This window comes from Marmota monax, unplaced genomic scaffold (genome assembly GCF_021218885.2).
Source record: "Marmota monax isolate L192 unplaced genomic scaffold, Marmota_monax_Labrador192_F-V1.1 WCK01_AAM20220418_F8-fsc00149, whole genome shotgun sequence".
NCBI classification, from domain to species: Eukaryota; Metazoa; Chordata; class Mammalia; order Rodentia; family Sciuridae; genus Marmota; species Marmota monax.
Window position 1 is genome coordinate 521,012 of NW_026693170.1, and position 26,763 is coordinate 547,774.

At 53.5% G+C, this 26,763-nt stretch overlaps 1 protein-coding gene across 2 annotated transcripts; it reads right to left on the bottom strand.

Moving 5' to 3' along the window:
* Window positions 1-350: 350 nt before the first annotated feature.
* Dhx34 (DExH-box helicase 34) lies at window positions 351-26,541 on the bottom strand. 2 transcript variants are annotated; one of them, XM_046455518.2, is made up of 17 exons: window positions 26,482-26,541; window positions 22,406-23,382; window positions 19,177-19,488; window positions 17,575-17,829; window positions 16,442-16,544; window positions 14,467-14,684; window positions 11,895-12,069; window positions 8,161-8,354; window positions 7,459-7,560; window positions 6,577-6,819; window positions 6,165-6,338; window positions 5,694-5,811; window positions 4,631-4,737; window positions 2,499-2,780; window positions 1,568-1,744; window positions 1,220-1,358; window positions 351-658 (listed from the first exon to the last, which is right to left on the bottom strand). In XM_046455518.2, the coding sequence occupies exons 2-17, from the start codon at window positions 23,108-23,110 to the stop codon at window positions 525-527; spliced, it is 3,438 nt and encodes a 1,145-aa protein (XP_046311474.1). In that variant the 5' UTR covers window positions 23,111-23,382; window positions 26,482-26,541; the 3' UTR covers window positions 351-524. The 2 variants fall into 2 exon arrangements, with proteins under 2 accessions (XP_046311474.1, XP_046311473.1); XM_046455517.2 differs by having other exon boundaries at window positions 26,477-26,522.
* Window positions 26,542-26,763: the final 222 nt, after the last annotated feature.

The following is a 26,763-nucleotide window of genomic DNA, read 5'->3' on the forward strand; positions in this document are numbered from 1 at the left end:
GGGGCACGTGGTCACAGCCTGGACCTATTCTGGGGCCAGAGTCAACGAGACCGGCTAAGAGAGGATGTGCAGCCTGAGATGAGGGCCAGGAGGACTCCCAGGCTGGGCTGACCTGGCTGGCAAGGTGCCCCTCACTGAGCAGGCAGACTATGATGGGGGCGGGACGCAAACCCCAGGAGGGAGCCCCAGCACCCTGGCTGGGAGAGGCCCAGAGGGACCCGTGGAAGATACAGGGGGCCTGGATGGAGCCTCAGTAAGCTGAGTGGCTGCGCTGGGGACACCCTGGGGAGAGCAGGCAGGGCGGTAGGCTTCCGCTGGGTTGGCCTGAGACTTGGATATGCTTCAAGGAGGCAGAGTCAGCATGAGATTTTATTTCCAGGTCCTCTGGGTTGGGACCAGGCCACAGTTCTGAGCCCAGGCGAGGGCTGCCTGCAGTTCCGGCCCAGGTCCATAGTGGGGGACAGGTAGGCCTGTGGGCAGCGCCCTGCACTGGGTGAGGGGGCGGCCAGGGTCCCCAGTGCAGCTCAGACGTGCTGTCTTCGATGCCGCAGCAACTCGGTGGGCGTGAACATGAAGTCCTTCTGGCAGGCCTCGCAGTGGTAAGGCCTCTGCAAGGTGGACGCCTTCTGCAAGGGCTTGGGGGTGGCCTCCTCGGTCCCTAAGAGGAGAAGGAAGGCTGTGAGGGGCGCTTTCCCCACCTAGTCACAGGCACCCGCAGGGCTCTGGTTCTCTTCTGGCCTTTGGGGAATCCAGCTGTGCTCCTCTGGGAAGCCTCCCATGACCAATGTGCCCAGACAGGCCAGTCTTCACTGTGTCCCCCCAGTGAGAGAGAGAAAGAGAGAGACAGGAAGAGAGACATGGGAACAGGAAGAGAGCCAAGAGCACACCCTGCCACCATCTCCCCTATGGCATGTGGCGTGCTGCAGAAGACGCTGTGGGCATCCCCGGGTGACAATAGGGTGGATACAGCTGAGGCAGAGATAGCTGCGGGACAGAGAAAAGGACAGGAGACACAGAGAGACCAAAGACAGGAAAAGGAAGTGCCCTCCCTGTCCTGGGTCCCTGTGTGTAGGACAAGGCCCATGTACGGAACCAGCCAGGGCCAGAAGACTGGGGTTCTCAGTCCCCAGTGCCCAGGAAATGCCCAGACACACAGGGCACAACCCAGATGGATGAACAGCTGGCAAGCACAGGGCCAGGACCCACAGCCCTTCCTTGCCTGGGGCGAGGTCCTGCGGGGCCTCCGGGCAGGTGTTCTCGTGGGCAATGCGCTCCAAGGGTGTGAGGGGCATGTGCAGGCCACAGTGGGGGCAGGTCCAGAAGGTGCGCAGGCAGTCGCTGTACAGGTCCGTGTCGCTCTGCAGCAGGCAGGCTGTCAGATGCGGCCTCGCCTTGCCTTCCCTCTCCCCAGTGTGGGTCCCTTCCCAGAAGCCCTGGGACCTGAGGTCCCACCTGGAAACCATGCCCCTAAACTAAGTGGGATGTGGTTGGTAGGTGGGGGTGGGGTCTTCCTAAAACCCTAGCTCCAGGCAGGAAGGGAAGGGAGGCCAAGGTGGGTCCTGCTCACCGTGAGGCAGTTGTAAGTGAGGAAGTCAGTGACAGTGTAGCCCCCCTTGGTGGGGTGGGGGGACAGGGTGGAGCTGCCAAAGAGGCCAGGGAGACTGGGGGCAGCTGTGATGGTCTGGGGTCCCACATAGAGGTTCTGGGCCTCCAGCCCTGTGAGCCGCCGTAGGCTATAGGGAACCTAAGGAAGGAGAAACAGGAGACGGGGAGACCCCAGCAGAGCATTCAGATCCAGCTGTGCCTGAAGCCTTCCTTAAACTTTTCAATTACAGGAACCAAATACTTAAGCCAATCACAACTTTGTTCAGGGACTCATGACCACAGGCTTGTCTAAAATGCGCCCTGAGCCCCATCTCCCCCCTGATGCCTTCCTAGCCTCAGTGTTCCTGTCCCAGGTGGGACCACAGCCAGCCCCCAGTCTGGCTACCTCACCCCTCCCCAAGGCACGTCAGCCCTGTTCTTCTTTTCCCTGCTGACTTCCTGCCCATTCCCCCAGCCCTCTCCTCCTCCAGGAAGTCAGCCTGGCCTACACCCCTCCATCCCGCAGCAAGGCAGAATCGGGAATATCCCTGACCCCCACCAGAGGTGGGCCCTTATTCCAGGTCTGCTGAGGCTGTTTTTCTGTCTCTGTGTGCAGACGCTCAGCCTCCCCAGCCCCTCAACACCTGCACCTTTAGCAGGCGCAATGCACATCCCACATGAAGACTGCGTCAAGGCACCTGCTACGGAGGTGCTCCAGGGCAGTGGCCAGTAGGACGGCCCCTGGAAAGGCTCCTGGGACCTCATCCTGGCTCCACATTTTACCAGCTGCGTGGCCTGGGGAGAGTCACTTTACCTCTCTGGCTTAAAAGGCCTAAAGGTGCCCACACTGAGTGACTGGGGGCTGGGCTGACACATGCCCTGCCCTGCAGCTGCACCTCTGTCACAGCTGGTACCTTGGATGCCATGAACTGCAGCAGCTCCCGGCTTAGGGCTGCCACCTCCTTGCGACTGACCACTGTAGTCATCTCTTCTTCCTCTTCTGGCTGCCGCCGCCGGGCTTGGTAAGACAGCTGCTGGTCCAGGGCACTCTCCCAGTGGGCACGGAGCCGCAGGGACGCTGCCAGGAGCTGGACAGCACTCTCACTGTCCGCGAGCTGTAGCTCCAGCCAGCCATCGGCTACCAGGCGGGAGCAGTCGCCATTGGTGTCAAGGGAGCGACTGAACAGCAGGAGGGACTGGAAGGGAGCAGAAGTGAAGGTCAGGAGGCCATCTGCTGCCAGGCTCCTGCCCAGCCACACCCCCCACCCACCTTCCAGTCCATTCAATATACCCACCCCCCATCCCGTTCACCCGCCCCCGGGTGTCCAGCGTAGCCATCTGTCGCCGGCCCGCCCACCCCAGACCCCCACGTGCGCCTGCTGCCAGATGCCCTTCCAGGCTGGAGAGACAATCATGAACAGGGAGGTCTCCGACCCTCAGAGCTGACACTTGACTTGGAGAAACAAAGGATGAAATGCAGAGTCCATCCTGCGCCACAGCCAAGTCATGGGGGTGTGCCTGTCGTGGGGGCTGCAGGCAGCAGGAGAGCAGAGGCCTGCATTTTAAAGTGGGGCCCAGAGATGACTCTCACGGCAAGGAGTGTGGAGGGGACAACCCAGACGCCCATGAGGGTGAGGGCAGGGCCGTGAGTACTCTCAATGACCTGAGTACCCGCGATGACCTGCGTAGTGCTGCATGACAGTATCCTGGGGGAATGCCCCGGGGGGGCAGGGACGAGAGAGGTCAGGACTGGCCATGGGTTGACAATACGGTGCTGGGTGTTGGCAGATGCAGTTCAACACACTACCCTGCATACTTCTACAATCCCCTTCATAAACAAATCACGGAGGGGTGAAGCGAGTGCCCATGGCCCCGTCTCCCCATCCTGCAGGGCACCAATGGCGACCCTCCCCAGCTCGCTCTCCTCCTCCGGGTGCCAGCAGGGTCCCTGCAGCATCTTGTTATTAGTCTGTGCTGACTGTCGACCTCCCCATCACACGGGGCCTCCTGGGACTCGGGAGTTGTGTCCACATGAGAGTGAGGGAGTGCAGGCAAGAGAAGCCCACACTCAGGCGTCACTGGAAGTCACGGGCCTTCCAAGGAGCCTGCAAGTCTCTTCCCTCTGAACTCCTGGGGCTGAAGCCAGGGAGTCCTGGGGATGGGACATCCAACTGATGTGGGGAGGCATCAAGGTGTAGCCAGCGACCCTGGAGCTCTGGCTCGGGCCTCGTTCACTGTGACTCAGGTGAGTGGTTGAAGTCACATGTCTTGTGGTCCCCAGACCTGTCTTCTCCATGAAGTGTGTGTCGGGGCTGCCAAGGGCTCACTGAGGCCAGGCTGCACCACAGGTGGCACATGGCAAGCGCTGGGGATGTGCAGAGACTGCTGGCAGAACCGCCACTTTCTAGCTACAGACACACGAAGCCTCATCTGCCACCTGAGCACGTCCTTGTCCTGCCCCCAGGGTCAGTCACCATCTTCTTCCACCTGGATGGTGGGAGCTGCCTCCAGGCTGGGCTTCCTGTATTTCCCCAGTCACGGCCGTCCCAAGCTCTCCTCAGACTCCCCAGGCTTGTCCCTCGGACTTCACCTCCACACTGTCCCTCCCAGGTTCTCATCCAGATGCTCCCTGAGCACCAGGCACCCGTCTGCCTCAGGCCCTTGGCAGGTGCCAGCCCTCTGCCAAAAACGCTCTTGCCCGAGATCCCCGTGGCTCTGTCCCCTCAAGACTTTGCTCCATTGAACCTTCGCAACAAGGCCCAGCCTGATCACCTCTTCATACCACGGCTCTCGTCTGTCCCCCAGCCATGGGAGCCCAGGAGGGCAGGGGCAGGTCCTGCCCTGTGTGCTGCTGTGTTCTCAGTGCCCACACCAGTGCCTGGCACAGCAGGCCCCCGGCAAGTAACTGACGGACAGACCCACGAATGAAGACAGTCTGCAGCCAATGCCTGCTGCCAGATGGGGGACAGGCACTTCCTCCAGGCCACCCCCTGCCCTCTGCCTGGCAATGTGGTCATCAAACCCAGGAGCTGGGACAGAGGCCTACCTGGAGGGCCGGGATGCGGACGCAGTTCACCAGGTATGGTTTGTTGGTCTCCAGCAGGGAGACGAAGGTGAGCAACTGGTGCTTACTGCTCATCTTGTCCTTGTCATCTGAAAGGTTAGAAAGGACAGCTCAGGCCTATTCCCGCCCACCTAGCTCACCCACCTGAACCCCCACACCTATCTGTCCCCAGTCCCAGGGCCTCCTTGTCCCATCCCTCAGTGCACACATCTGTATAAAGAGTATGTCCACTCTGACGTGACGGACGTGAACGGCACCGACGGCTGACGTTAAGGAGTCACCGCTGCTCTGAGGGGTGATCGGCAGCTCCGCAATAAAGCCAGCACCCGGTCCCCAGTACCACCTTTACCAAATGACACGAGGCCTAGGAGCTGCTCTAAAATGCTCCAGCCAAAGGGAAGGGGGGGAGGGAGGAAAAGAGAAGGCTCCCACAGGAAGGAAAGCGAGCAGAGGCAGAAGAAAGGAGGCAGAAAGAAAGTGTGGCCCTGAGGCTGGCGAGGCACAAGCGCCTCTGTCACTGCCAATTGAATGGTGTGGACACTTTCAAGATTAAAAAGAGGGGACAACAGCGTTAACAGGAGAAAGTAGACCCAGTAGGAATTGACGGTGGTTAACGATTAGGGAGCAAGCTCCAGGTTCTCTCCTGGACGTGGGAACAGAAGCCCTCTCTTCGGGCTAGACGGGCCACTAAGGTACGTCGTTTTCTTTGCACATAAGGAGAAAGACGAGCTGCCTTCCTGAGCTCGGAAAAAAATATGGTAGCCATCAGTGAGGCTGTGGGGGCGCCTGCCTGACCCCAGCCCCATGCAGCGCCTGGCCACGCAGTGCCCCCAGGGCCTGGGACCTCCCGCTGCAGGCCCAAGCTGGGGAGCTCATGGGCCCACAGGACAAGTCTCTTGAACAGTGCTGCGCTGCCAGGCTGGCTTGGCTCAGCCCACCAAGCCCAGCCCTGGAGCTCTGCTGGACCCGCAGGCCCAGGACAGCAGCACCAACACTGGGGCTGCCCAGGCGGCCTCCCTCCGCCCCACCCCCTGGGCTACTGTACCTTGGCTCCCTGTGGGGCCTGCAACGTCCTGCTCCTGTGAGTGCAGCACCTCGGGGCTGCTGGCGAAGACGCAGGTGGGGTGCAGCACGGCGCCCTGCTTGGCCTGGGTGTGGAAGATCTGCAGAGGCCAAGGCAGGTGCTGGGGGCAGAGGCCTGAGACCTGCTCTCCCTGATGCCCGGCACTCTCCCTCCACCCGCTGTCCATGTGCCCCCCCCCCACTCCCCACTCTGATGCCTCTTCTTCCAGGAAGTCCTCCCTGGACCCCACAGGGCGGGACTAGGTGCCCCGAGGAACCCTCCCTTTCAGGATGCTCGCTCTGGGAGATCTGTTGGGGACCAGTCTATCCCCTCGCTGCACTGTGAGCCACACATACGGGTACAGAGGTGTTCTGTCATCACTAAGCCCCAGCAGAGCGCGGGTGCCTGAGGAACATGCAGAACAAGCATGGGTGCGGGGTGGGGGGGCCTCACCTGGTCTGAGTCCTTGCGGCCACTGTTGAAGGCGTCAGGCACGGCCAGCTGCGGGTAAAGGCCCCGGCCCAGCACCAGCTTGAGCATGGTCAGCTGGTCACGGGTCAGGTCCTGGGCTGAGCTGGCAGCTGCCTGCAGCTGCTCCAGGTTGTGCCGAAGCTTGAACTTCACATCCTGGGGGAGCAAGGGGTGGGGGCAGACGGTTCCTGGGGGACCCTCCCCACACTGTCTAGGGCACTCATGCTATGATACAGAGGCCCAAGGTGTTTGAGATGGAGTCAGCAGCTACCCAGACACCAAGGCAGGAACCCCTCAGAGCCCCCGAAAGGGCCATGGCCCTTCCAACCCTCGGGGACAGAGCCATAATTCCTCTGGTGAACTGTCCCCTCAACTCCCACACCAGACAGCCCACCTGGATGTCCACACTGTCCTCGGCCCCTCGGGGGGCTGGGCCAGCATGCTCCTCGTCGCTGGAGAAGTCAGCGGGCTCCTCCTGCAGCCGCAGCACCTTTCGCCTGCGGCCCCCGCTCTCCTCATGCTGCCGCTTCAGCTGGTGCAGGGCCCGGCGCTCCCGGCGCTGCTGTAGCCGACTGTAGCTGTCGCCTGGCGTCACTGCCTGGACCCCAGCCAGGAGCCCATGGTCCTCCAGCAGCTCCTGGGGATAAATAAGGTGCAAGTGAGGGACACAGGACAGGCTAAATGGGTTTTGGACCTCCCTAAAGGGCTGTGGCAGGGAGGGGACTGAGGGGACTATGTGAGAAAGACCCTTGAAAATCAGGCACAGTGGCACATGCGGTGGTCTCAGCTACTCAGGAGGCTGAGGCAGGAGGATCACAAGGTCAAGGTCAGCCTCAGCAACTTGGCAAGATCCTGTCTCAAAATAAACTAAAAAGAGCTGGGGATTTGGCTCAAGGGTACAGTGGTGGCTGAGTGCTTGCCTAGCATGAGAGGCCCAGAAACCAGGAGTGAGGTGTCCACGGTCACACCATCAGCACGTGGCAGAGCTGTATGGATGTCGGCCCCAACTGCACCCTAAACCACCTCCTCACTCAGCCTGCACTGCTGGCTCAGCACCCCTTGTCCAGAGGGCAGATTCCTGCAAGGATGCGGCATGCCTCCACCAATCTTGCTGACCTCCTCCAGGAAGTCCTCCTGGATCCCTACCCTTCTTTGCCCTGCCCAGTCTTCCCCCATGCTGTTCATCTTCTGGGGGAGGTGGATGTGGGTGACTCTGATCACCACCAGGGAGGGAGGAGCCAGTGTCCTGGAGTGCCCTGCTGGCCCCCACTCTTACCTTGAACTGGCGCCGCAGGTTGGCCATCTCGTATAGCCGATGCTCCTCTACACCCCGGCGGCGGCACCACTTGCGTGAGTTTCTGCTCCGCTCAGACTTCACCTGGGTGCAGGTGCCAAGGCATCAGGGCCTGGTGTGACACCGGGTCTCCCACAGCCCAAAGAGCCCTGCATGGATCCACACACCACCCACTGGGAGGATGCAGGGCAGGTGGCGTCCCTCAGGGACCCCAGCTCTCTGCCTCCTTCCAGTCTCAGCCATGGTGCCCATTCTTCAGAAGCCCCAGACCCCCACACTGGGCGAGGTATCCCCTTTGAGCTCTCCAGCCCCTTGGACTCTCCCCTCCAGCCCCATCTGCACTGTCACTGATTAGAGATGAGTCTGCCTGTCCATGCTGGACTATGCACCCCGTGAGGGCAGGGCTGAGGCTGGGGCGCAGGGAACATGGGTTGGGTACACAGACACCACACTGGGGTGGTCCTTCTCTAGAAGGCTCTGGTTTTAATCCACTTTAGAAATCCCAGGTTCCCTCTGAACCCTGGACCTGGGCACAGCTGTCCATTGCCCTAAGGGTATAAAGGGGACTCCTCAGGCAGGCTATGGAGAATTCAGGGTCCTCACCTGAGGAGCCACCACCTCACAGCACCCTGAGTACCCACCACCGCCGTGCAGTACCCAGATGGGCCCCGCTGCCTGCCTCACCTGCACCCAGGCATTGAAGACATTAAAAAGTGTGAAGGGGTCACCCTGGTCACTCTCCAGGGGCCTCCGGGCAGCTGCACACTCCAAGCTGTTCTGGGCACTGCGAGTGAAGGGCGACTGGACACTGAGGGCGGCCGCAATGGTGAGCACAGGCTCCGCCAGGTTGAACATGGAGCCCAGGATCAGCATCTTCCCTGGGCAGGTGGGAACTGAGATGAGCCTCCTGGGCACCAGGACAGCACCCCACTTGCCCTGGGGCTCTTGGGAGCCCTGAGCCACCCTCCCACCCACATCCTGCCAGCTCCTCCACCACAGAGGGCCTTGGGAGTCAGATGGGCAGATTCCAACCCACATGCTGGACTTCCTGGTCACATGACCTCAGGCAAGGACCTCAGTTTCTCCATCCATCAGGTGGAAATGGCCACAGTTCCTGCCTCCTTGAGACATGGAGACCCTATTTGCTGCTGACTGCAACTCAGCTACACTTCTACTCACAACTGAATCCACAGCATCCCCACCTGCTGCCGAGCTGGAGTCTCTTCCTGGCACCCCTTCCTACCATGAGCACCGTGCAGCCCTCCCCTCCAGTGTGACCCGCACTGGCTGTGGCTACTCTGCCCTGGTGCACAGCAGGTGCTGATTCTGTGCCTATCGAAAAAGCCTGCACACCCCTGTGTAACCCACTGTAGAGGCAGAGGAATGAGGAAGGGTGGGAGGCAAGAGGAGGAGAGAAGGGGCTGAGGAGAAAGACGGAGAGGAGAGAGGCGAGGCAGGGAAAGTGGGAGCAATGACAAGGGGCCGTGGGAGGGTACAGAGGAGAAGAAAGTGGCAGGAATGCCTCCCAGTGTGGCCCAAGAGCTGCTAAAATCATTCGCACCTGTAAGTGTGGTCGCTGGGAACCCGATGACCCTGGATCTGGGGACCTGAGCAGACACAGGCCTCCTGGGAGCTTGGGCCCTGCCCACCTGCCTCACTATGGCCTGTGTCCTGGGTTGACCCTTGCACAGTTGCCCCAGCAGATACAGAAGGACAGTAAAGCAAGGCTTAGGGCCAGGCCCTCGAGGCCCCCAGGTCCATGTCTTATCCCAGCCCTCCCTAGCTGTCTCCAGGGACAGGTCCCTCCACCTCGCTCTGCCTGATTCCCATCTGTAAAATGGGGCAGCAGTTCCTTGCAGGGCTGCCACAGGCCAAATGCTCCACCCAGTGACATACCTGGGAGCCCTCCTGGCCCAGAGGACACCCAGCACAGGGTCCTCTGGGCTCTTGGGCCTCGCTTTCCTCATGTGGAGAGTACATCACTTACTCCCAGCCCCAGGAGACGGCGGCATGCAGCACCTGGCACCACATCTGGTGAGATCCAGGCTCTCCTGTGCTCGCTGCACATCCTGGGGCACAGGCTGCCTCCCTGGCTGTACCTGGGTTTCCTCGGCTGTCCAGGGGAGCAACCAAAGGCCCTGTCCTCAGCAGGTGAGGAAGAAAGTCCACTGAGGCTCTTCCTGGCGCAGCAAGTACCCCACAGTATTCTTCCGCCCCTCAGCCCTGCCTCCCCTCACTCTAGCCCAGTTCCCTTCCAAAACAAGCGAAAGGAACCATCTATCTAGCCCCCGGAGGCCCTCGAAGTCCCCAGTAGTGAAGCCCCAGCAGGTGCACTGATGGGGACTTTAAAGGCCGTAACAAGACAGAAGGTTCCCTTTAGCAACACTTCTAGGACATGGCACTGCGGGTGCCCTGCTGAGGTGGGAGACAGAGCTGCACTCTGTGGTGGAACTGGAACATCTTGAGGTAGAAGAATTGGGCAAGAATTATCTGGCTTGAGAGCTCCTCAGGAGGGGCACATATGACTCAGGAATAAGCAAGAGGAAGAGGAAACCAACTTGTGACATCCCATGACCACAATACCACAATGCAGGTGCCCCAGGGCAGAGCAGGAACAAGCTGTACGGAGGGAGTGGCAGGGGAAGCCTATACTGTGGAAAACATAGGACTCCTGCACTGGGCGGGTCAAGGGCACTCCCCCTGCCTGTCCCTCCCAGGGAGGCCCCATAAACACACCGAGTGTTGGGCAATCCCAGGGGAAGGGCTTGTCTTTTATGCCACTCATTTGCAATCAGGATACTTAGCATCATGTGCTCTGGCCCCAACACACATCAAGGGGCAGCACCTATAAGTCAAGGTAAGCGTTCTAGGATACTAACAGTGTGCCACGGGTCAGCAGCAAGGAGGACAGGGCCTGAGCGCTGAAGGACCCAAAATCCCTCAAACACCCCCTTCTGTGGAGATGAGGAGCAGTATCTCTTCTGAGGCCTCTGAAGACCTGACTTGGCAGCACTGAGCTACTGTGGCTGTCTGCAACAGACTCCCTGCCCCTGGCCTTTCCTGGCCACCTCCCAGTTCCATTTAAACACTCCAATTTCTCATCCAATTCAAACCTCATCACCTAAACTGAGTGTGAGGGCACACGCCTGTAGTCCCAGCAGCTTGGGAGGCTGAGGCCAGAGGATCTCGAGTTCAAAGCCAGCCTCAGCAAGAGCAAGACACTAGGCAACTCAGTGAGACCCTGTCTCTAAATACAAAATAGGGCTGGGGATAGGGCTCAGTGGTCGAGTACCCCTGAGTTCTACCCCAGCACCAAAAAATAAAAACCTCATTACCCAACCCAGGGCCGAAGGGGCCTTTCAGCCTCTGCTCAGATGTCACTGTCCCAGTGAGCTCCCCCACTGCCATTCACTAGCACTCCTAGCCCTGATGCCTGCAGCCCCCCTCAGGAGTTGGTTCACCACACATGGCACCCATTAGCTTGCTCACTGTCTGCCTCCCACCCGTGGGACATGGAGGGCAGGAGCTCTGTGGTCCCCATTGTGGTGGCTCAGGCATCCGGAACAGGGCCTGGCTCAGAGGAGGTGCTCAGGGAACACTCCGTGACCTATAACTGCTGTCTAAGACCTGCCTCTCCTGTCCCCACTCCACTCCCTGCTACTCCAACACCCAGACCCGGCACCCCCCCCCCCCGGAATGCCACCCTGCACTGTCCACACAGAAGACACTGGCCACATGTGACCACTGAACACCTGATATGTGCCATATCCAAACAGAGATGTTCTGTGAACGCAAAACGCACACAGGATTTTCAAGACTTAGTGTGAAGAAAAATAATACAACACAATAATTTTTATATTGATTACATATTAAAATTAAAAAATTTTGGATATACGGTTAAATAAGAAATTGTCAATATCAATTCCAGCTTTTTTGTTTTGTCTTTTAACTCTTTAACGTAGCCTAGGAAGCTCTAGTTGCACACGATATTCTTGGTTCCTACTGGCCAGTATGTTCTGGCTACCTACATGGCTTGTGCCCCTCATATCCATTTCTCTGCACAAATGTTACCTTCCCAGCAAGGTGACAGGGGGCTGGCCTGAGGGCTGCATTAGGCAGCACAATACCCCGGCTGCCCCAGCTCCTACCTGCTCCTGCTCTCTTCTCCATGATTCCAGGCCTGTCACCTACGTTTCTGCTCTGCTGCTCCCCCACAGCATGTCAGGTGAGGGCAGAGGGTGGTATCTGTTCTATCAACTATTGCATCCCCACCACCCAGAACGGTGCCCAGCACAGAGCACTTGTGAATGCATGAACCAGAACCAGGGAGAGCACAGACTGGCCTGCACGTCACTCAAGAGTGACAGAGGAGCGGTACCCTGTGCCATCATCTGGAGAGGGGTCCTCAGGGTCCTCACCAATCACGACGTCCACAGGCAGCTGAGCTAGCAGAGACCCGATGGGAGTGAGGGCCTCTGAGCTGTCCAGGGCACCCTGGTCCCGGAGGTACAGAATGGCAGTTTCCAGACTGGCTGGTGGTGGAGGCTCAATGAAGGGGAAGGTTCGTGGATCCCCCACACCCATGCTCTTCATCTGAAATGAGAATCCGATGCCTCCAGGGTCAGGGAAGACGCAAGCCACTTGGGGCACAGGGTGGGGGATGTATGGGAACCACAAACTCCTACTCCCAAAATGTCAATGTCAAGGTCCACCATATAGAGGCAGGAGGCTTATGTCTGCATGTCTGTTTGTTGGCCCCACACATTTTCCACCTGACCTCTCTCTACTGTGGAGGAAGAGCCCAATCCTCAGCCCTGCCACAGCCACTGACTACTGGAATGAGCACGTGACCAAGCTGGGCCAATCAGAAAACTTCCCTGGGACTTGGCACACTAGAGCTGGGAAAGAGAAGTTCTGGCACCTTCTGCGAGTAGCCAGAAAGGAAGCCCCAACTGCGCTGGTCATGTTTTCCACTGACTGAAAACTAGCCCCACCACAGGGAGACCCGATGGGTTGTTCCTAAACTGGATGTGCCTCCCCCAAACAGACACAAAGTAATAAAATTCTCTCATCTGCCTACAGCAGTACGAGCTGTGTTTCTCTCACTCTGAACTAAAGAAGCCCATTAATTCAGAGGCCCAGTGGGCAGCGGGTGGTGGGGAGAATGCGGTTCCAGCACATGCCCTTCACTGCATACACAAGCAAGTCCCTTTCTGGTGACTGGATGAAGGCTCGCAGAGGGTCCCACAAGACTTCAAGAGAGTAAAAAGAGTGCTCTGAGGGCCAGCCTGGTCTGGTCCCAGGCCACAAGTTCTGGCCACCACACGGCAGCCAGCTGCTCCACGTGCCAGTTAACCGACTTCACTCACTGAAAGCAGACTATTAGATTGGAAGGCTGGGTGGAGATTTCCTTTAAGCCCTCCAGGTCATTCCAATGTGCAGCTGGGGCTGAGAATCTGCTACACCCCTGGACGACAGCTGGTGGACACATGTTCCAAATGTGCTGAAAAGACAGGATAAGAAACTGGCCAGAGGGCAAGGTCCTCATAACCTTCAGCCCACAAAAAAGGGCAGTCCCTTGTGTCCACCTCATGATGGTAAAGGAGGAGGAAGTGCCGGGCACCGTGCAGCAGACCTGAACACCCAGCTCCTCCGAAGTCGAGGTGGGAGAATTTTAAGTTCAAGGCCAGCCTCAGCAACTTAGCAAGGTCCTGTCTCAAAATGAAAAAGGACCAGGGACATAGCTCAGTGGTTGAGTGGCCCTGGGTTTAACCCCAAGTACAAAAAAAAGGGGCCAGCGGGGTTAGTGATGCCCATGGCTGCCAGAGCCTGTCAGCATTCGTGAAGCAAGCTCTGGTGACTGACAGACCCAGGTGCAGTCCTGACTCAGCCACTTACTCCATGACCTGGAGTAAGTTACTTGGCCTCTCTGTGCATCCTTTTCTTCATCCACCCATCAGGATAAGATTACCTACCCCACAGGTGTTGTGAGGATGGAAAGGGTCATATACCTAAAACCACAGAGCGGTACTGAGCCCACAGTGACCACCAGATGAGTGGCTTTGTAATCATCATCATCATGAGGACAGCTGCTGACAGACTGGGGCTGAAAGGTGGCGAGAGCCCACTCTTTCATTACATCACTGCTGCATCTCAGTAACTACGTCTAGAGCCGTGGGCCTTTTTGTCATGGGGAGCACGGATTTTCTGCACTGTTAAGGCCAGGATTTTTAAAGTGGCAGGCTACGAGTCCATAGTGGTTGCTGAGCCCACGTGGTGGGCCTCAATCAGAATCCTCTTGGAAAATAAAGGCAAAATAGAAAACAGCGGGTGGACCACATGCAGGAAGTACTGGGGTGCTGGCCCCCATGCTTACCACAGGCTAGCCCATACAGATACCGTCGGCCATTCCCACTCTCCTCTTCCTCTTTTTCCCAAGCACAGACAGCACTTCCCAGCCCCCCTGAGGGTTAGGTGAGCCCCAAGACTGAGTTCTAAGCAGGAAGAAGTGAAGTGTCCGCTTGTGTTCCTGGCCCCAGACCCACCTGTCCTCATCTCCCAGAATCTTCCCCCTCCCCAGGATGAATACAGATATTGAAAAGGTCCTGGAAAAATGACAGGGCCACAAGAGGGATGGAGCCACCGGTGAACAAGGAAACTGCCTGCCAACCCAGAACCTGATTTTCTGGTGCATTAGCCGCCCTGTGATGGGCCTGTGTGTCACAGCAGCGAATCTGTGTGAGCTGAACTGATATAGAAGTCTTGACACAAAATGTAATACATACTGATTTTAAAAGCCATTTCCAAGGTTCCTTAAGCTGAAAGCATTCTGACCGTGTCAAAGGTTTGACCCTCGGAAGGATGCATTGCCCTTGATGGCTTAGCCAGCTCCTGGCACTGAAATCCTGGGACTGGTCCCATCTCAACCCTTCCTGGGTTCTTCCTTGGCACCAGTGGTCAGGATACAATCCCCTCCCAGCCATGCCTCACCTGTAGCACCAGGGCATCCAGAGCCACTCTCCGGATTTCTGGAACAGGGTAGGGGGCAAAGCCATCGTAGTCGGACTCGGCATAAAGGCGGAAGCAGACTCCAGGGCCTGTGCGGCCAGCCCGGCCTTTCCGCTGCTCTGCGCTGGCCTGGCTGATCCAGAACTCCTGCAGCCGCTGCAGTTTGGCCTGCGGGTCATAGCTCATCTCCTTCACCTTCCCTGCATGGGAGGGGAGGGTGCACAGGGAGTCTGTGGAGAGCAGCTGGCCGTGGCATGGCCTCCTCACACCCGGCACTCTACCTGTTCCGTCGCCCACTGACACCCTCGTCCACTCCTTCACAGCACTAACACTAACCAGGAATTTATTCTGGGCCCAACCCTGACATTCAGTTCATTTTTTTTTTTTTTCACTTCCTTGTTCACAAATTGCTAGAGCCTGGACGTGGAGTAGCCCCCCAAGGCCTGCATGTTACAGGCTCGCTCCTATCTTGGCGCTCCCGGGAAGGCGGAGACTCTAAGGAGTCTGCAGGTCCTGGGTGTGCACCCTGGAGGGAGACAGTGGCCCTCACCTACTCCCCTTTTACTTCCCAGCCACAAGGCAATCAGCTGTGCTCTGACGCGGGCTCCCACCATGACGCATGGCACAGGCCCAAGTCAATGGGGCCGGCCAACCGTGCTCTGAAACTGCAAAAATTGTGAGTCAACGTGAACCTTTTATCTTTAGAAGCTGATTATCTCGGGTATTTGTTATAGTGACAGAAAGCTGGCACGGATGTCTTTTATTTCTCAAGTCTTTGCTCTTTCAGAGGCTAATCTGACACATCTTGATTAAGGATTAATGCAAGGCATTATAAGAAGCATTAGGGACACAGCCACGGACAAAGCAAAGGCCCTGGCCTCCAGGACTGAAGAGAAGGCCAGATCTCATCCATTTGAAGACCAAGCTTTTGGGGAGCAATAAAGTTGATAATCATGTAATCTAAAAAGAAATTTGTTTTAAAGACCAGTCTTTTTCACATTTTATTGTATCCGAAAATGGACATGCCTTAAAATCAACAGCATGTCATGTTTAATTGACAGAATTTTAAAAATGTTTTAATGGGATGAGATGCTGGAATGTTTTGCTACCAAGGCCATCCCAGTGCCAATACAATAATGCAACTGCTGACATTTCTGAGCCTTAATTCTGGGTCAGAAACTGTCACCGGCACCCAAGCGCATTCACTCATTTAACCCTTATAACCTGAAGGAGGTGCTGTAATATTACTGCCACCTTACAAATGAGCCAGCTGAGGCACGGGCATGGAGCACAGGGACATGACCCTGCACACACAGCCAGCAAGGAACCCCGACAGTCTGGCCCCAGTGTCTCCTAACAACTGACTTCCCAGGGAACGTTCTCTTTGTGAAGACAGAAAATCAAACAGAGCAACTTGGGAAACAGAAATGGAAGCAGGGGGAGGTCATTTAGAGGAGACAGGGTGAGCTTCTCTAAAGGGGAGGCCCTTGTACAAGCCCTGAAATGAGAGGGAGTGGGCCACATGGATATTCAAGAAAGACGACTCTCCGCAGAGAGAACAGGTTGGGTCCTGGGGCAGAGGCAAGCTTGGAAGGTCATTAAAATTAAGATGCTGCCCCTCTGCTCTACAGAGCCAATCGCCACCTACTTCCTGCTTTGGTCCAGAGACCCCTGGCTACATCTGCATACCTCTGTCCCCATACCCCTTTTTTTTGTGGGGGTACCAGGGATTGAACCCAGGGGTACTTAACCACTGAGCCTTTTATTAATATATTTGTTTTTAGACAGGATCTAAGTTGCTTAGGGCCTTGCTAAGTAGCTGAGGCTGGCTCTGAACTCAAATCCTCCTGCCTCAGCTCCCAAGCCACGGGGATTACAGGCATGTACACACCTGGCTTGGGCCCATATTTCTTACGAGGTCCCTGGGGTGGTGGTGGGAACTGGAGGCAGCTCTTACCAGAATCTACTACAAAGCGGATCCCATCGATGGTGACCGAGGTCTCAGCAATGTTGGTGGAAAGGATACATTTCCGGACTCCAGAAGGCGCCACATCAAATACCTGGGGGAAAGAGAGAAGGCATCATCCCATGGCCTTCTGGATGTCCCATGGGCACCTCATACCCGCGGTCTAATGGCCTTGGCATCCTCCACTGGACCTTCTCTTGAGGAGCCCTGATCTCAAAGGTGGTTCACATTGGCCCATTGCCTGGGCTGTCCCGGACCCTCCCTCTCCCTCAGCTCCACCTGAACATCTTAAACATTTCTTGAATTCCCTCCCTTTTCCCCAAACCCCAACCCCTTCTCTGGTCTAGGCCCCTCTTTCCCACTCCAGCCCTGTGCCAGCCTGCCTCTGGTTCCTGGCCTCTAGTAACACCCTCCAATCCATTCCTCAGACTTCAGCCAGAAGGATCTGCTTAAAGTACCAACTGGCACTGTCCTGCACCCTGCTCAGAACCCTCCTGGAGCTCCCCAGTGCCCTCAGGACAAAGTTCAGGCACCACAATGGGTATTCAGGCCCCTGTGACCTTCTCCCACCTCTCCAATCCTACCTCTCCTGACTTCCTTTTCATAATCTGGACCCCAGCCACACTGCATGTTCTTTCCCTTTGTCCCCTTCTCTCACCACAGGCCCTTTGTACAACCCTTCTCTTGGCTCTAAGAGGCAGTTAAGCACAGTAGTTGAGAACAGGGTAACCAACTATGGCTTGCAGGCCAAATCACCTGTCTCCATAAATTTTAAATAAAGCTTTATTAAAATACAGCCTCACCCATTCAGTTTATGGCTGCTTTTATGCTGTGACGGCAGAGCTGAGTGTCTGTGACAAAGAGCCTTTGGCCTGCACAGATCAAAATATTTCCTCTCTGGTTCTTTACAGAACGCTTGCCAACCTCTGGTTATGAGCTTGAGGGCCAGATTCCCTGGGTCGCAGCTTCTCTGAGTTGGTGCCCATGCAACTCCACAAGTGCAGCCCACAGACCTGGATTTGTGAAATCCTCTCAGTGCTGCATGTAGCTGCCCTTGACTCATCCTCCTTCCCTGGCCTACAGAGACCCCCATCTGCCCCTCCCTGCCTGGCTTCATGTAATACCTTGTCCTGGTCAGCCACAGAGAGGGCGCTGTGCAGTGGCAGTACCACCCAGCGCTGGGTGTGGTTGGCATAGGTCTGGGCAGCCTCCAGCACAATACTGATCTCCGCCATGCCGCTGAGGAAGACCAGGAGGTCCCCTCGCTCCTCAGGTGGGTACTTATTATCAATGGCCTCCAGCACCCTCAGGAAAGGCCGTGGGTCCAGTTTCTCTGACTTGGATGTCGTTGGCTCTGCCTCCTGTGGCTGGTATACAACCTGTGACAAAGAGAGTCCCCGGCTGGAGCACACCCCACCACTCCAGGGCAGAGCACCAGGGTGAGACGTGCAGGCTGCAGGGAGGACGAGCAGCCAGGTAAGATGGCACACTCAGAGGGTAACTTTCAAGGGTGTGATAAAGAAGCAAAGTAGAAGAGGAACTGGAAGGCCTCTCGCATGCTGATAATGTTTGATTTTTCAAAAATCTGAATATCAGCTACAAACATGTATTTAATGGATGAAAAGCAATTGAACTACAGACTTCTTATCTGTGCATTTTTTTCCTTTTTTGCAGGGTGGGGATTAAACCAGGAATGCTCTACCACTGAGCTAAACCCCAGTCCCTTTTATTTTTTGAGACAGGGTCTTGCTAAGTGGCCCAGGATGGCCTCAAACTTGTGATCCTTCTGCTTCAGAGTCGAAGTACTTGGGATCATAAGCCTGTACCACACACCCAGCTCTATGTGCATTCTTTTGTGTTTAATATATGATAGTTTCAACAAGAAAATACAATCTAAATGGTGGAATCAGGACTAAAGTGCTAGAAAACTATTTCTCTGGAAGTAATTACTTTCTTTCTTTTTTCTTTTTGGTACCGGGGATTGAACCCAGCACACTCTACCATTGAGTTATATCCTCAGCCCTTTTATTTTACTTCCTATTTTGAAACAAGGGTCTCACTGAGTTGTTGAGGCTGGCTTTGAACTGCAGTTCTCTAGTTTAGCTACCTCTCTTTTGTGATGGCTACTTATAATGCAGATTCACAAGTGACAAAGAAGTCCTTACAACAAGCTTCAACTATAGAGACAAGACAACCTCCTAGGATAGGTGCTGTGGCGGGAGGGTCACCCCCAAGGGATGTGCATCAGTTTCTGCAGACATCTTGGGTAATCACAACTCAGGGAAGAGAATGTTACTGGCATCTAGTTGGTAGGGACCAGGGATTCCACTAAATATCCTATAACAACAGCCCCCACCACCACAAAGTATCCAGCCCAAAACTTTTGAGTCTGCTGACTCTGAGAAACCCTGCCCCATGAGATGGAAGAGCAGTAAGAAGGGAGGAGCCCAAGTCACTAAACAACCAACAGAACAGAGAAGCCAAGAATGACAGACTTTCATCAAAGAAATATAAACTTTTATCTTATTTTAGCCTTTGCATTTTGGGGTCTCTTTGTTATAGAAGTTTAGTTTTCATTCTAACAAGCACTTAGCACTATACCTGGCACACTGTAAATGTCCAAAAATGAAAGTCCTCAATGGAAGAAATGGGAAACAGAGCAGCAGAGAGAAGAGGCTTTCCCAGGTGCCCAGAGACCAGGTGGGAGGTCTGGAGGGAGCACTAACCGTGATGGGGAACAGCCTCCCAGGCACCTGCACCACAGGGGCATTGCCAAAGTAGCTGGAGAAGAGAGAGATGTTGATGGTGGCCGACATGAGGATGACCTTGAGGTCAGGCCGCTTGGGCAGCAGGCGCCGCAGGACACCCAGAAGGAAGTCATTGTGAAGATGCCGCTCATGGACCTCGTCCACGATCAGGACCTCATACTGGGGCAGGCTGGGCTCCCGCTGGATTTGCCTCAGAAGCAGCCCCACTGTCAGGAACACGATTTTGGTGGCCGCTGAACGTGTGCTTTCAAAGCGAATCTGGTAGCCAACCTAAGGTGAGAGGGAGGGAGGTGTCAGAGTCAGGAGTGGACCCTGGGCCTGGCCATCAGACCCCTACCCTGCCTGAATTAAAAGTCTGAGCCAGTGCATTGCCTACACATCAGACCCTGGAACCCAGTGGGCTTGGGTCTAGATCTCATCCCCACCACTTGGTGCCACCATCCTTGGGCTACCGGTGCCATCCTTAGAGACGTGTTTTTTTCCTACTACATGCTGTAGGAATTACATGAGATAAAGCATAGTAGTATCTGGCACACTGCCTGGTGTATGACATTCATTATTATAACAGTAGTAATCACTGAGTCTCCACTACCTGCCAGGAACTACACTAAGTGCTTTGTGGGTATAGTTCATTTCATCCTCAAACCACCATTTATTTGATAACTATTATCCTGATTTCATGAATGAGGAAATTGAGATAACTCATTAACAACTAAAAAGAGGCTATGAGAGGAAACATACCTTAACCCCTACCTCACATCATATACTGCCCAAATCAATTCCAGATGAAGATGAACTGTAATTATGATTGTAAAAACTCTTAGAAAAAAAATAGGAGAACTTCTTCGTGACAGTTAAGTATAGGCAAAATTTCTAAAACAGGACCCAAAGAGCACTAACCATAAAAAGAAAATGACGAGTTGGAGTATATCTAAGAAAATTAAAGGCAACTCACAGAGGAGGAGACAAGAGTTGCAATATATAAATTCTACAAAGGACTTAATCCAGAATCTAGAAAGACCTACAAATCAAAAACATGCAAAAGACAAATGTGAAAAAGACTTAATAGACAGACATTTCACAAAAAGGATCTCCAATAGATAAAATATATTTTTAAAAAAGTCTTTAGTTATCAGGAACTACAGATGAAAACCCAAAATGCAAATATGTGATATCACTACACATCCACCAGAAAAGCTGGAATGAAAAAAAGCAGCACCACCAAGTGCTGGTGACAATGTGGACATCATGCTGGTAGGAGTGGAAGTCAACATGCCAACTCTGCACAATGGCTTGGCAGGATCTGCTGAAGATCAACACACAGGCAGATGTGATGCCCCAGTAATTCCATTCCTAACATCTACCCAACAGGCATGTTCTAGAATGTTCTTAGCACTACTCACAAGACCTAAAAGTGGAAATTCCTCAAATCCCTATCAACAGAAAGGCTAACTAGACAGTACCTTCATAATGGCATATCGTACAACAGTGAGAATAAACAATGGGCACCCCCACAGCATACTCTACAGGACTCTCACAGACCTAATGGTGAGTGATGGAGTCAAGACACAAAAAAGAATGTCTGACTGCATTTACAGAAAGAAGAAAAAAGGCAAAATAAGTATGTGAACATTCTTTCACTAAGGTGTGATCAACAAAATTAAGATCTATCACTAAGAATGGCGGGCTGGGATTGTGGTTCAGTGGTAGAGCACTCACCTAGCACATGCGAGGCCCTTGGTTGGATCCTCAGCACCATATAAAAATAAATAAGTAAAATAAAGGTATTGTGTCCAACTACAACTAAAAAAAAAAAAAAAGAATGGTTATAATCCTTCTCTCAAGATAGAAGCAAGAAGTTTATGGGTGTAGTAGTTTTGGTTTTCTTAATGTGGGTAACAGTTACAAAGATATTCAATTTGTGAAAATTAACTGACTTATATACTTATGATATGAGCACTCTTTTGTGGTTAGAGTACTGTAATTTTTTTTTTTTTTTTGTGGTGCTGGGGATTGAACCAAGCACCTTGTGCACGCAAGGCAAGCACTCTACCAATACAGCTGTATCCCCAGCCCTAGAGTACTATAATTTTTTTTTTTTTTTTTTTTTAGAGAATTTTTTTTTTTTATTTATTTTTCAGTTTTCGGAGGACACAACATCTTTATTTTATTTTTATGTGGTTCTGAGGATCGAACCCAGCACCCCGTGCTTGCCAGGCGAGCACGTTACCACTTGAGCCACATCCCCAGCCCCTATAATTTTTTTTTTAAAGGCATTCTTCTGGGATCTTTTAAAATTTTTTTTTTCATTGTCAATGGACCTTTATTTTATTTATTTATATGCGGTGCTGCGAATTGAACTCAGTACCTCATACATGCTAGGCAAGCGCTCTATCACTGAGCCACAACCCAGCCCTTAGAGTACTGTTAACTTTCTTTTTGTGTAGTTGTAGATGGATATAATACCTTTATTTAATTTATTTATCTTTATGTGGTGCTGAAGATTGAACCCAGGGCCCCACATGTGCCAGGCAAGTGCTCTACCAGTGAGCCCCAGCCCCAGCCCCTAAGTTCTGTAATTTTTTAAGTGGTAGAGATGGGATTAGAACCCTAGAGATCATTATAAAGAAAGAACCAGGGGCTGGGGTTGTAGATTAGTGGTACAGTGCTCGCCTCACATGTGGAAGGCACAGGGTTCGATCCCCGGCGCCATATAAAAAATAAAATAAAGGTATTGTGTCCATCTATGACTAAGGAAAATGAAAGAAGGAAGGAAGGAAGGAAGAAAGGAAGGAAGGAAGGAAGGAAAGAAAGAAAGAATCAAGCTGGAGACATCAGTCAGGGGTGGAGCACTTGTTTGACGTGTAAAGCCCTTGGGTTCAAACCCCAATAGGACCAAAAAAAAAGAAAAGTGTCCTTAATAACTTATTACTCTTTTATGGCTTGTTTAGAAAAAAAAGATTGATGTGCATTTTGGACAATTCCCGCTTTTTTTGCTGTTAAAATGCTACTAACTAGCACCTTTGTCATGTAGACCACATACAAACTGATCTATAGATAAAATGCTAGAAGAATCATATCTGAGTAAATGGTTAAGTGCTTAATTTTTCTTGATATTGCCTTGTGGACAATCAACTTATTCCCCAATGTCACAATGGAAAAACCGGGAACCTGATATCCTACTCACCTGTGAGCCATACTGACTAAGGCTCTCAAAGCCAACACGCTTGGCCAGTGAGATGCAAGCAATTCGCCGTGGCTGGGTACACGCCACATGACTAAAGCCAGCAGCCAGCAAGTACTGGGGCACCTGAGTAGACTTGCCACAGCCTGTGTCTCCAGCCACCACCACCACCTGGTGCTCCTTCAATGTCTGCAGGATGCGGTTCCCATACTGGGCAATGGGAAGTGCTGCCCGCTCACGCTGCAGTTTGGCCAGTCGCCCAAAGGCCTGCTTCTGGCCAAAGTCCAGGTAGTGCAACAAGGCTCGGCGGAACTCAGATATTCTCTCTGGGGGCAGGCGACCGCTTGGTCCCAGAGAGCTACGAGTGTCAGGGCCAAGGATGGAAAGGTTGATGCGGTAGCGTGGGTCATAAGTGTGAGGTAGGTCAGCCAGAGCTGGGATGCGGTGTTTGGGATGCCCAGGGTCTTTCTCCTCCTTCTTGGAGGTCTTGAGAGTCTGGAATCTCTGCAGGCGTTCAAAGAAGGTCCAGAACTTCTGGCATTCCTCAGAACCCTGACGGATATAATTCTCATCCTGGAAGAAGGCATCCTCCAAGAGGCGACGAGTCTCTGGACAATTCCAGTCCCATTTCTCTGGGGCCTCTTCCTCACTGGGAGTCCAGTGGTGGTCTCGGTGATCCCTCCCCTCCCTTCCCCTGGGAGGAGGCATACTGTTAATCACAAAGCGGTCCCAAAATTGACCTCAGTTCTGATCATGTGGACCATATATTCTCATCCATTTCTTGCCTCCAAAAGAGGCCAGTGTCTGCAATAAGGAACCACTTTCTCTTCAAAGAGCTAATTTTCCTTCAGGATCACCACATAAAATGGAGGCAGTAGCCAGCGGCCAGGCTGAGCTAGTGTCACACCCGCCACTTCATGACTTCTGCAGAGATCTCTAGGAGAAACACAAGTTCTTTCCAGGTTTTCAGGCCCTGGATGCTTGGGAGAGAGAATAAAAGCCATTTGTTCATTTCTAGAAATAATTACCAAAAGCATGCTATTTCTCAAGCACTAGGCTGAAAAAAAAGGAAGTAATAAATAAGACCACCTGAATCCTCACAGATTACAGTAGTCACACGAGAGAGAGAGACACTTCACCAGACTGTGACAATACAATGATTGGGACTGTGATAAGGAAGCCCAGGGACCTGCAGGAGCCCAGAGGTATCTGTCAATGCTTGGGAGAAATGGAATGAACTCCAGAGGAGGGAATATCTGAACTGAGACCTAAAGAAGAACTGGCCTAAAGGTCAGTGGCCAATCAAAAGCAAAATCTCACCACAAGAGGCAAAACACAGGGGTAATCTAATGAAAGACTAAGGCAAGGGCTCTTCATCTGAGGTCCTCAAGACACTGGAAGCCCCTTAAAATTCTATGGCAACATTTCCAAGTGCTGTGTGTGTATTGTTTTGGCCTGCCTGGCACATTCCTTTCCTCTTTTTCTGATAAAATTATGTGCCTTCCTTTGGAGAACAACCCTTTAATTCCACAAGATTCTGTTGGCCTTTAAGTCTAGGAACCCATATTAGCTGGACAAGTGAAAACAAGGCCTGGCTATCCCAGGAACTCTATTCCCCCTTTAATCAGTGACTGTCTGAGGAGTGAACACATAACTCAATAGGGCCCTTCTCTGCAACTCACCCTTAGTTACTAGGAAAGAAAAGCTCTCTTTTCATCTGTTGGGACTAGACAAGTTTGATTAAAAACCCAGAGCTGATTGGAGCTCTGGGGCAAAAGAGTCTGGAAATCTATGCCAGAGAAATACTTGCATCAGCACAATGAGGCACACATAGAATGGTCACTGTGCAGTTACAGGGAGAGGGAAAGGGGAAGAAGCTTGGCAGCACCATGTAGTGCTATAGGCTTTGTTCTGCTCGACTCTCCAATTCTTGGCTACTTAAGAAAAGGCCCAGGCTGGGGCTGTAGCTCACTGGTAGAGTGCCTGCCACGCACATGGGAAGCACTGGGTTCAGTGCTTACCACCACATAAATAAACAAAATAAAGGTACTGCATCTATCTATAAATTTAAAAAAAAAAATTTTTTTTAAAGGTCCTGTACTTTAAGTTGGGTTCTGAAGTCAGGTGAAAATGTCCTAATAGAGTACAGGCCCATATGTGCTATTTTCTGGTGAGAAGTTAATCACTCAGATGGGGCTTACGACCTTAAAAGGATTCAGGGCCTTCTTTAATATGATTTGGAGACAGGCAGATCTGGGTTTGATTCTCATCACTAGGTGGGTTGTGATCATCAGCAAATTGACTTCTTGGGTTTTCTTCATGTATAAAATGAAGGCAATATCCATCTGAAAACACTGAAATGCTCATTACCTAGCCAGGCACAAAGAAGCCAAATAGTAACTAGTATTTAAGTCCAGTGCTTTTCCCCACAGGAAGACACCAACATGGGAAAAGAGCATAAGGAACAAAAGGCACACAGCCTGGAAAAAAATTGACACAAAAGGCCACAAATCACCTTTATAGTGGTATTAGCAATGCTTTTTGCCTACTTTGCCTTTAATCTCTCAAGGGCCATCATGGAACAGAGTTCAGAGATTGTCTTGGCATCCCAGAGGTAAAAACTCAGGCCAATTTTGGGAATTACTAGAGCTGGAAATGAGTTTTGAATGCGCAAGACCTCATGAAAGGTGTTTCCCAGAGACAGCAATCAATGTGCAATGTGCATCACTTCTTGGTAAACATGGGAGCTTGGGGACACCAGGGATACTTCAGGAGGAATTCCTACTCTAGGAAAAGAGGATGAGGCCTAGAGAACAACATGATACAGAAGTAGAGATTCCCTGAGAACAGGGACAACGAAAAAGAGCGGGTTCTCTTAGGCAACAAACCGCCTAAACACACTGGGCCCAAAGAGAGCATCCACGTCTCTCAAGGAGTCTATTCTCCTAGGTTTTTAGGCCACTAAGATCTTCCAGGTTCTCTACAACTACATCTCCAACCACCTCTTGGCATTACTCCTCCCAGGCTCACATCCCTCACTGGGTCTGTGTCCCTCTCTCCATCTTGAGGCCTCGGTCTCTTTTACAGACCATCTTAGTCATCATGCTGCCTCTCTTCCCTTTCCTAATCTGGAACAAACCCTATTCATTTCTGAGTCTGTTTTTCAGTCTGATTATGTCTGGCTTGCAATTTTCTGGCGGGAAGTTCATCACTCAGATGGGGTTTATGACCTTAAAAGGATTCAGGGCCTTCTTAAATATAGGGTTTGGGGACAGGCAGGTCTGGGTTTGATTTTCATCACTAGGTGGGTTGTGATAATAATCAACTACCTCTCTCCTCCCTGCTTCAGATCTCTATTGGAGTTTCTCCAGCTGTTTTCTCTTTGAACCTTCTTTCCTGTTCCTCTATTTTTCTCTCCCAGCTCTCTGTAACCCCCTCTCCATTTCTCCATCTGCCATTTCGTCCCCAGGGGTGTGAATCCTTCATAACCAGCCCTCTTCCTCGGGATCGCCCTTGTGTTTTCTGGGTGCCAGGGACACACACACACTGCCCACAACCCCGGGAAAGTCCTATTTTACTGAGCCAGAGGCAGGGCGAGCAGACGGGGCGAGGAGGAATTCCAGTCCAGGGCTTCCGGCTGCACCTCCTCTCTCCGTTTTTCAGCAGATGCTCCCTCGTCTCCAGTTTTTCTCTCTCCCCTTCACTGTGGTCCCCCTTCCTATCTGTCGGACCCACGACCCAGTCCCTCGTTCCTCTCCAGGTCGCTCTGCTCGGGTCTGCCTGGTTCCCGGCGTCCACGACCTTCTCCCGCCACCTCCACTTTACGAGGCGACGCCCCCTCTCCCCAAGCCCCTCTCGGAGCCTCCGTTCCTGAAGCTTCTTTCGTGCGTCCCTCTCCCCCTCGTTGTCGCGGGTCACTCAGGCTCCTTCCGCGTCTGTTTCTGCCGGTGCCCCCACACTTCTTCTCACTGAGAATGTCCCTCACCCCGCGGCTCGCCCCTAAGCTACGGAGACCCATTCCGACTCGGCACGCCGCCGCCGCCATCGTCTCCCCGCGCGCGCCCCGCCCCTCACCTCACCGACAGCCGCGGACGCCACTACTTCCGGTGCCAAGCGCCCCTCACGCGCACGAAGCCAGGTCTGCGCCTGCGCAGCCCGCCCTCACGGCCCTGCCCCGCCCCTCCGTTGATACAGGAACCAGTGGAGAGCGGCGGGAGGACGAAGATCATCCTGCGCCTGCGCACAGCACCGCCTAGCTTGGGGTAGAGCCTCGGGTGACTGTGCGCCCTCTGGGGACCAGTGAGGCCCCCCCCCCCTTGTCCCCCGCGGTGGACCACACCTGCACCCCAGGAACCCGGGAT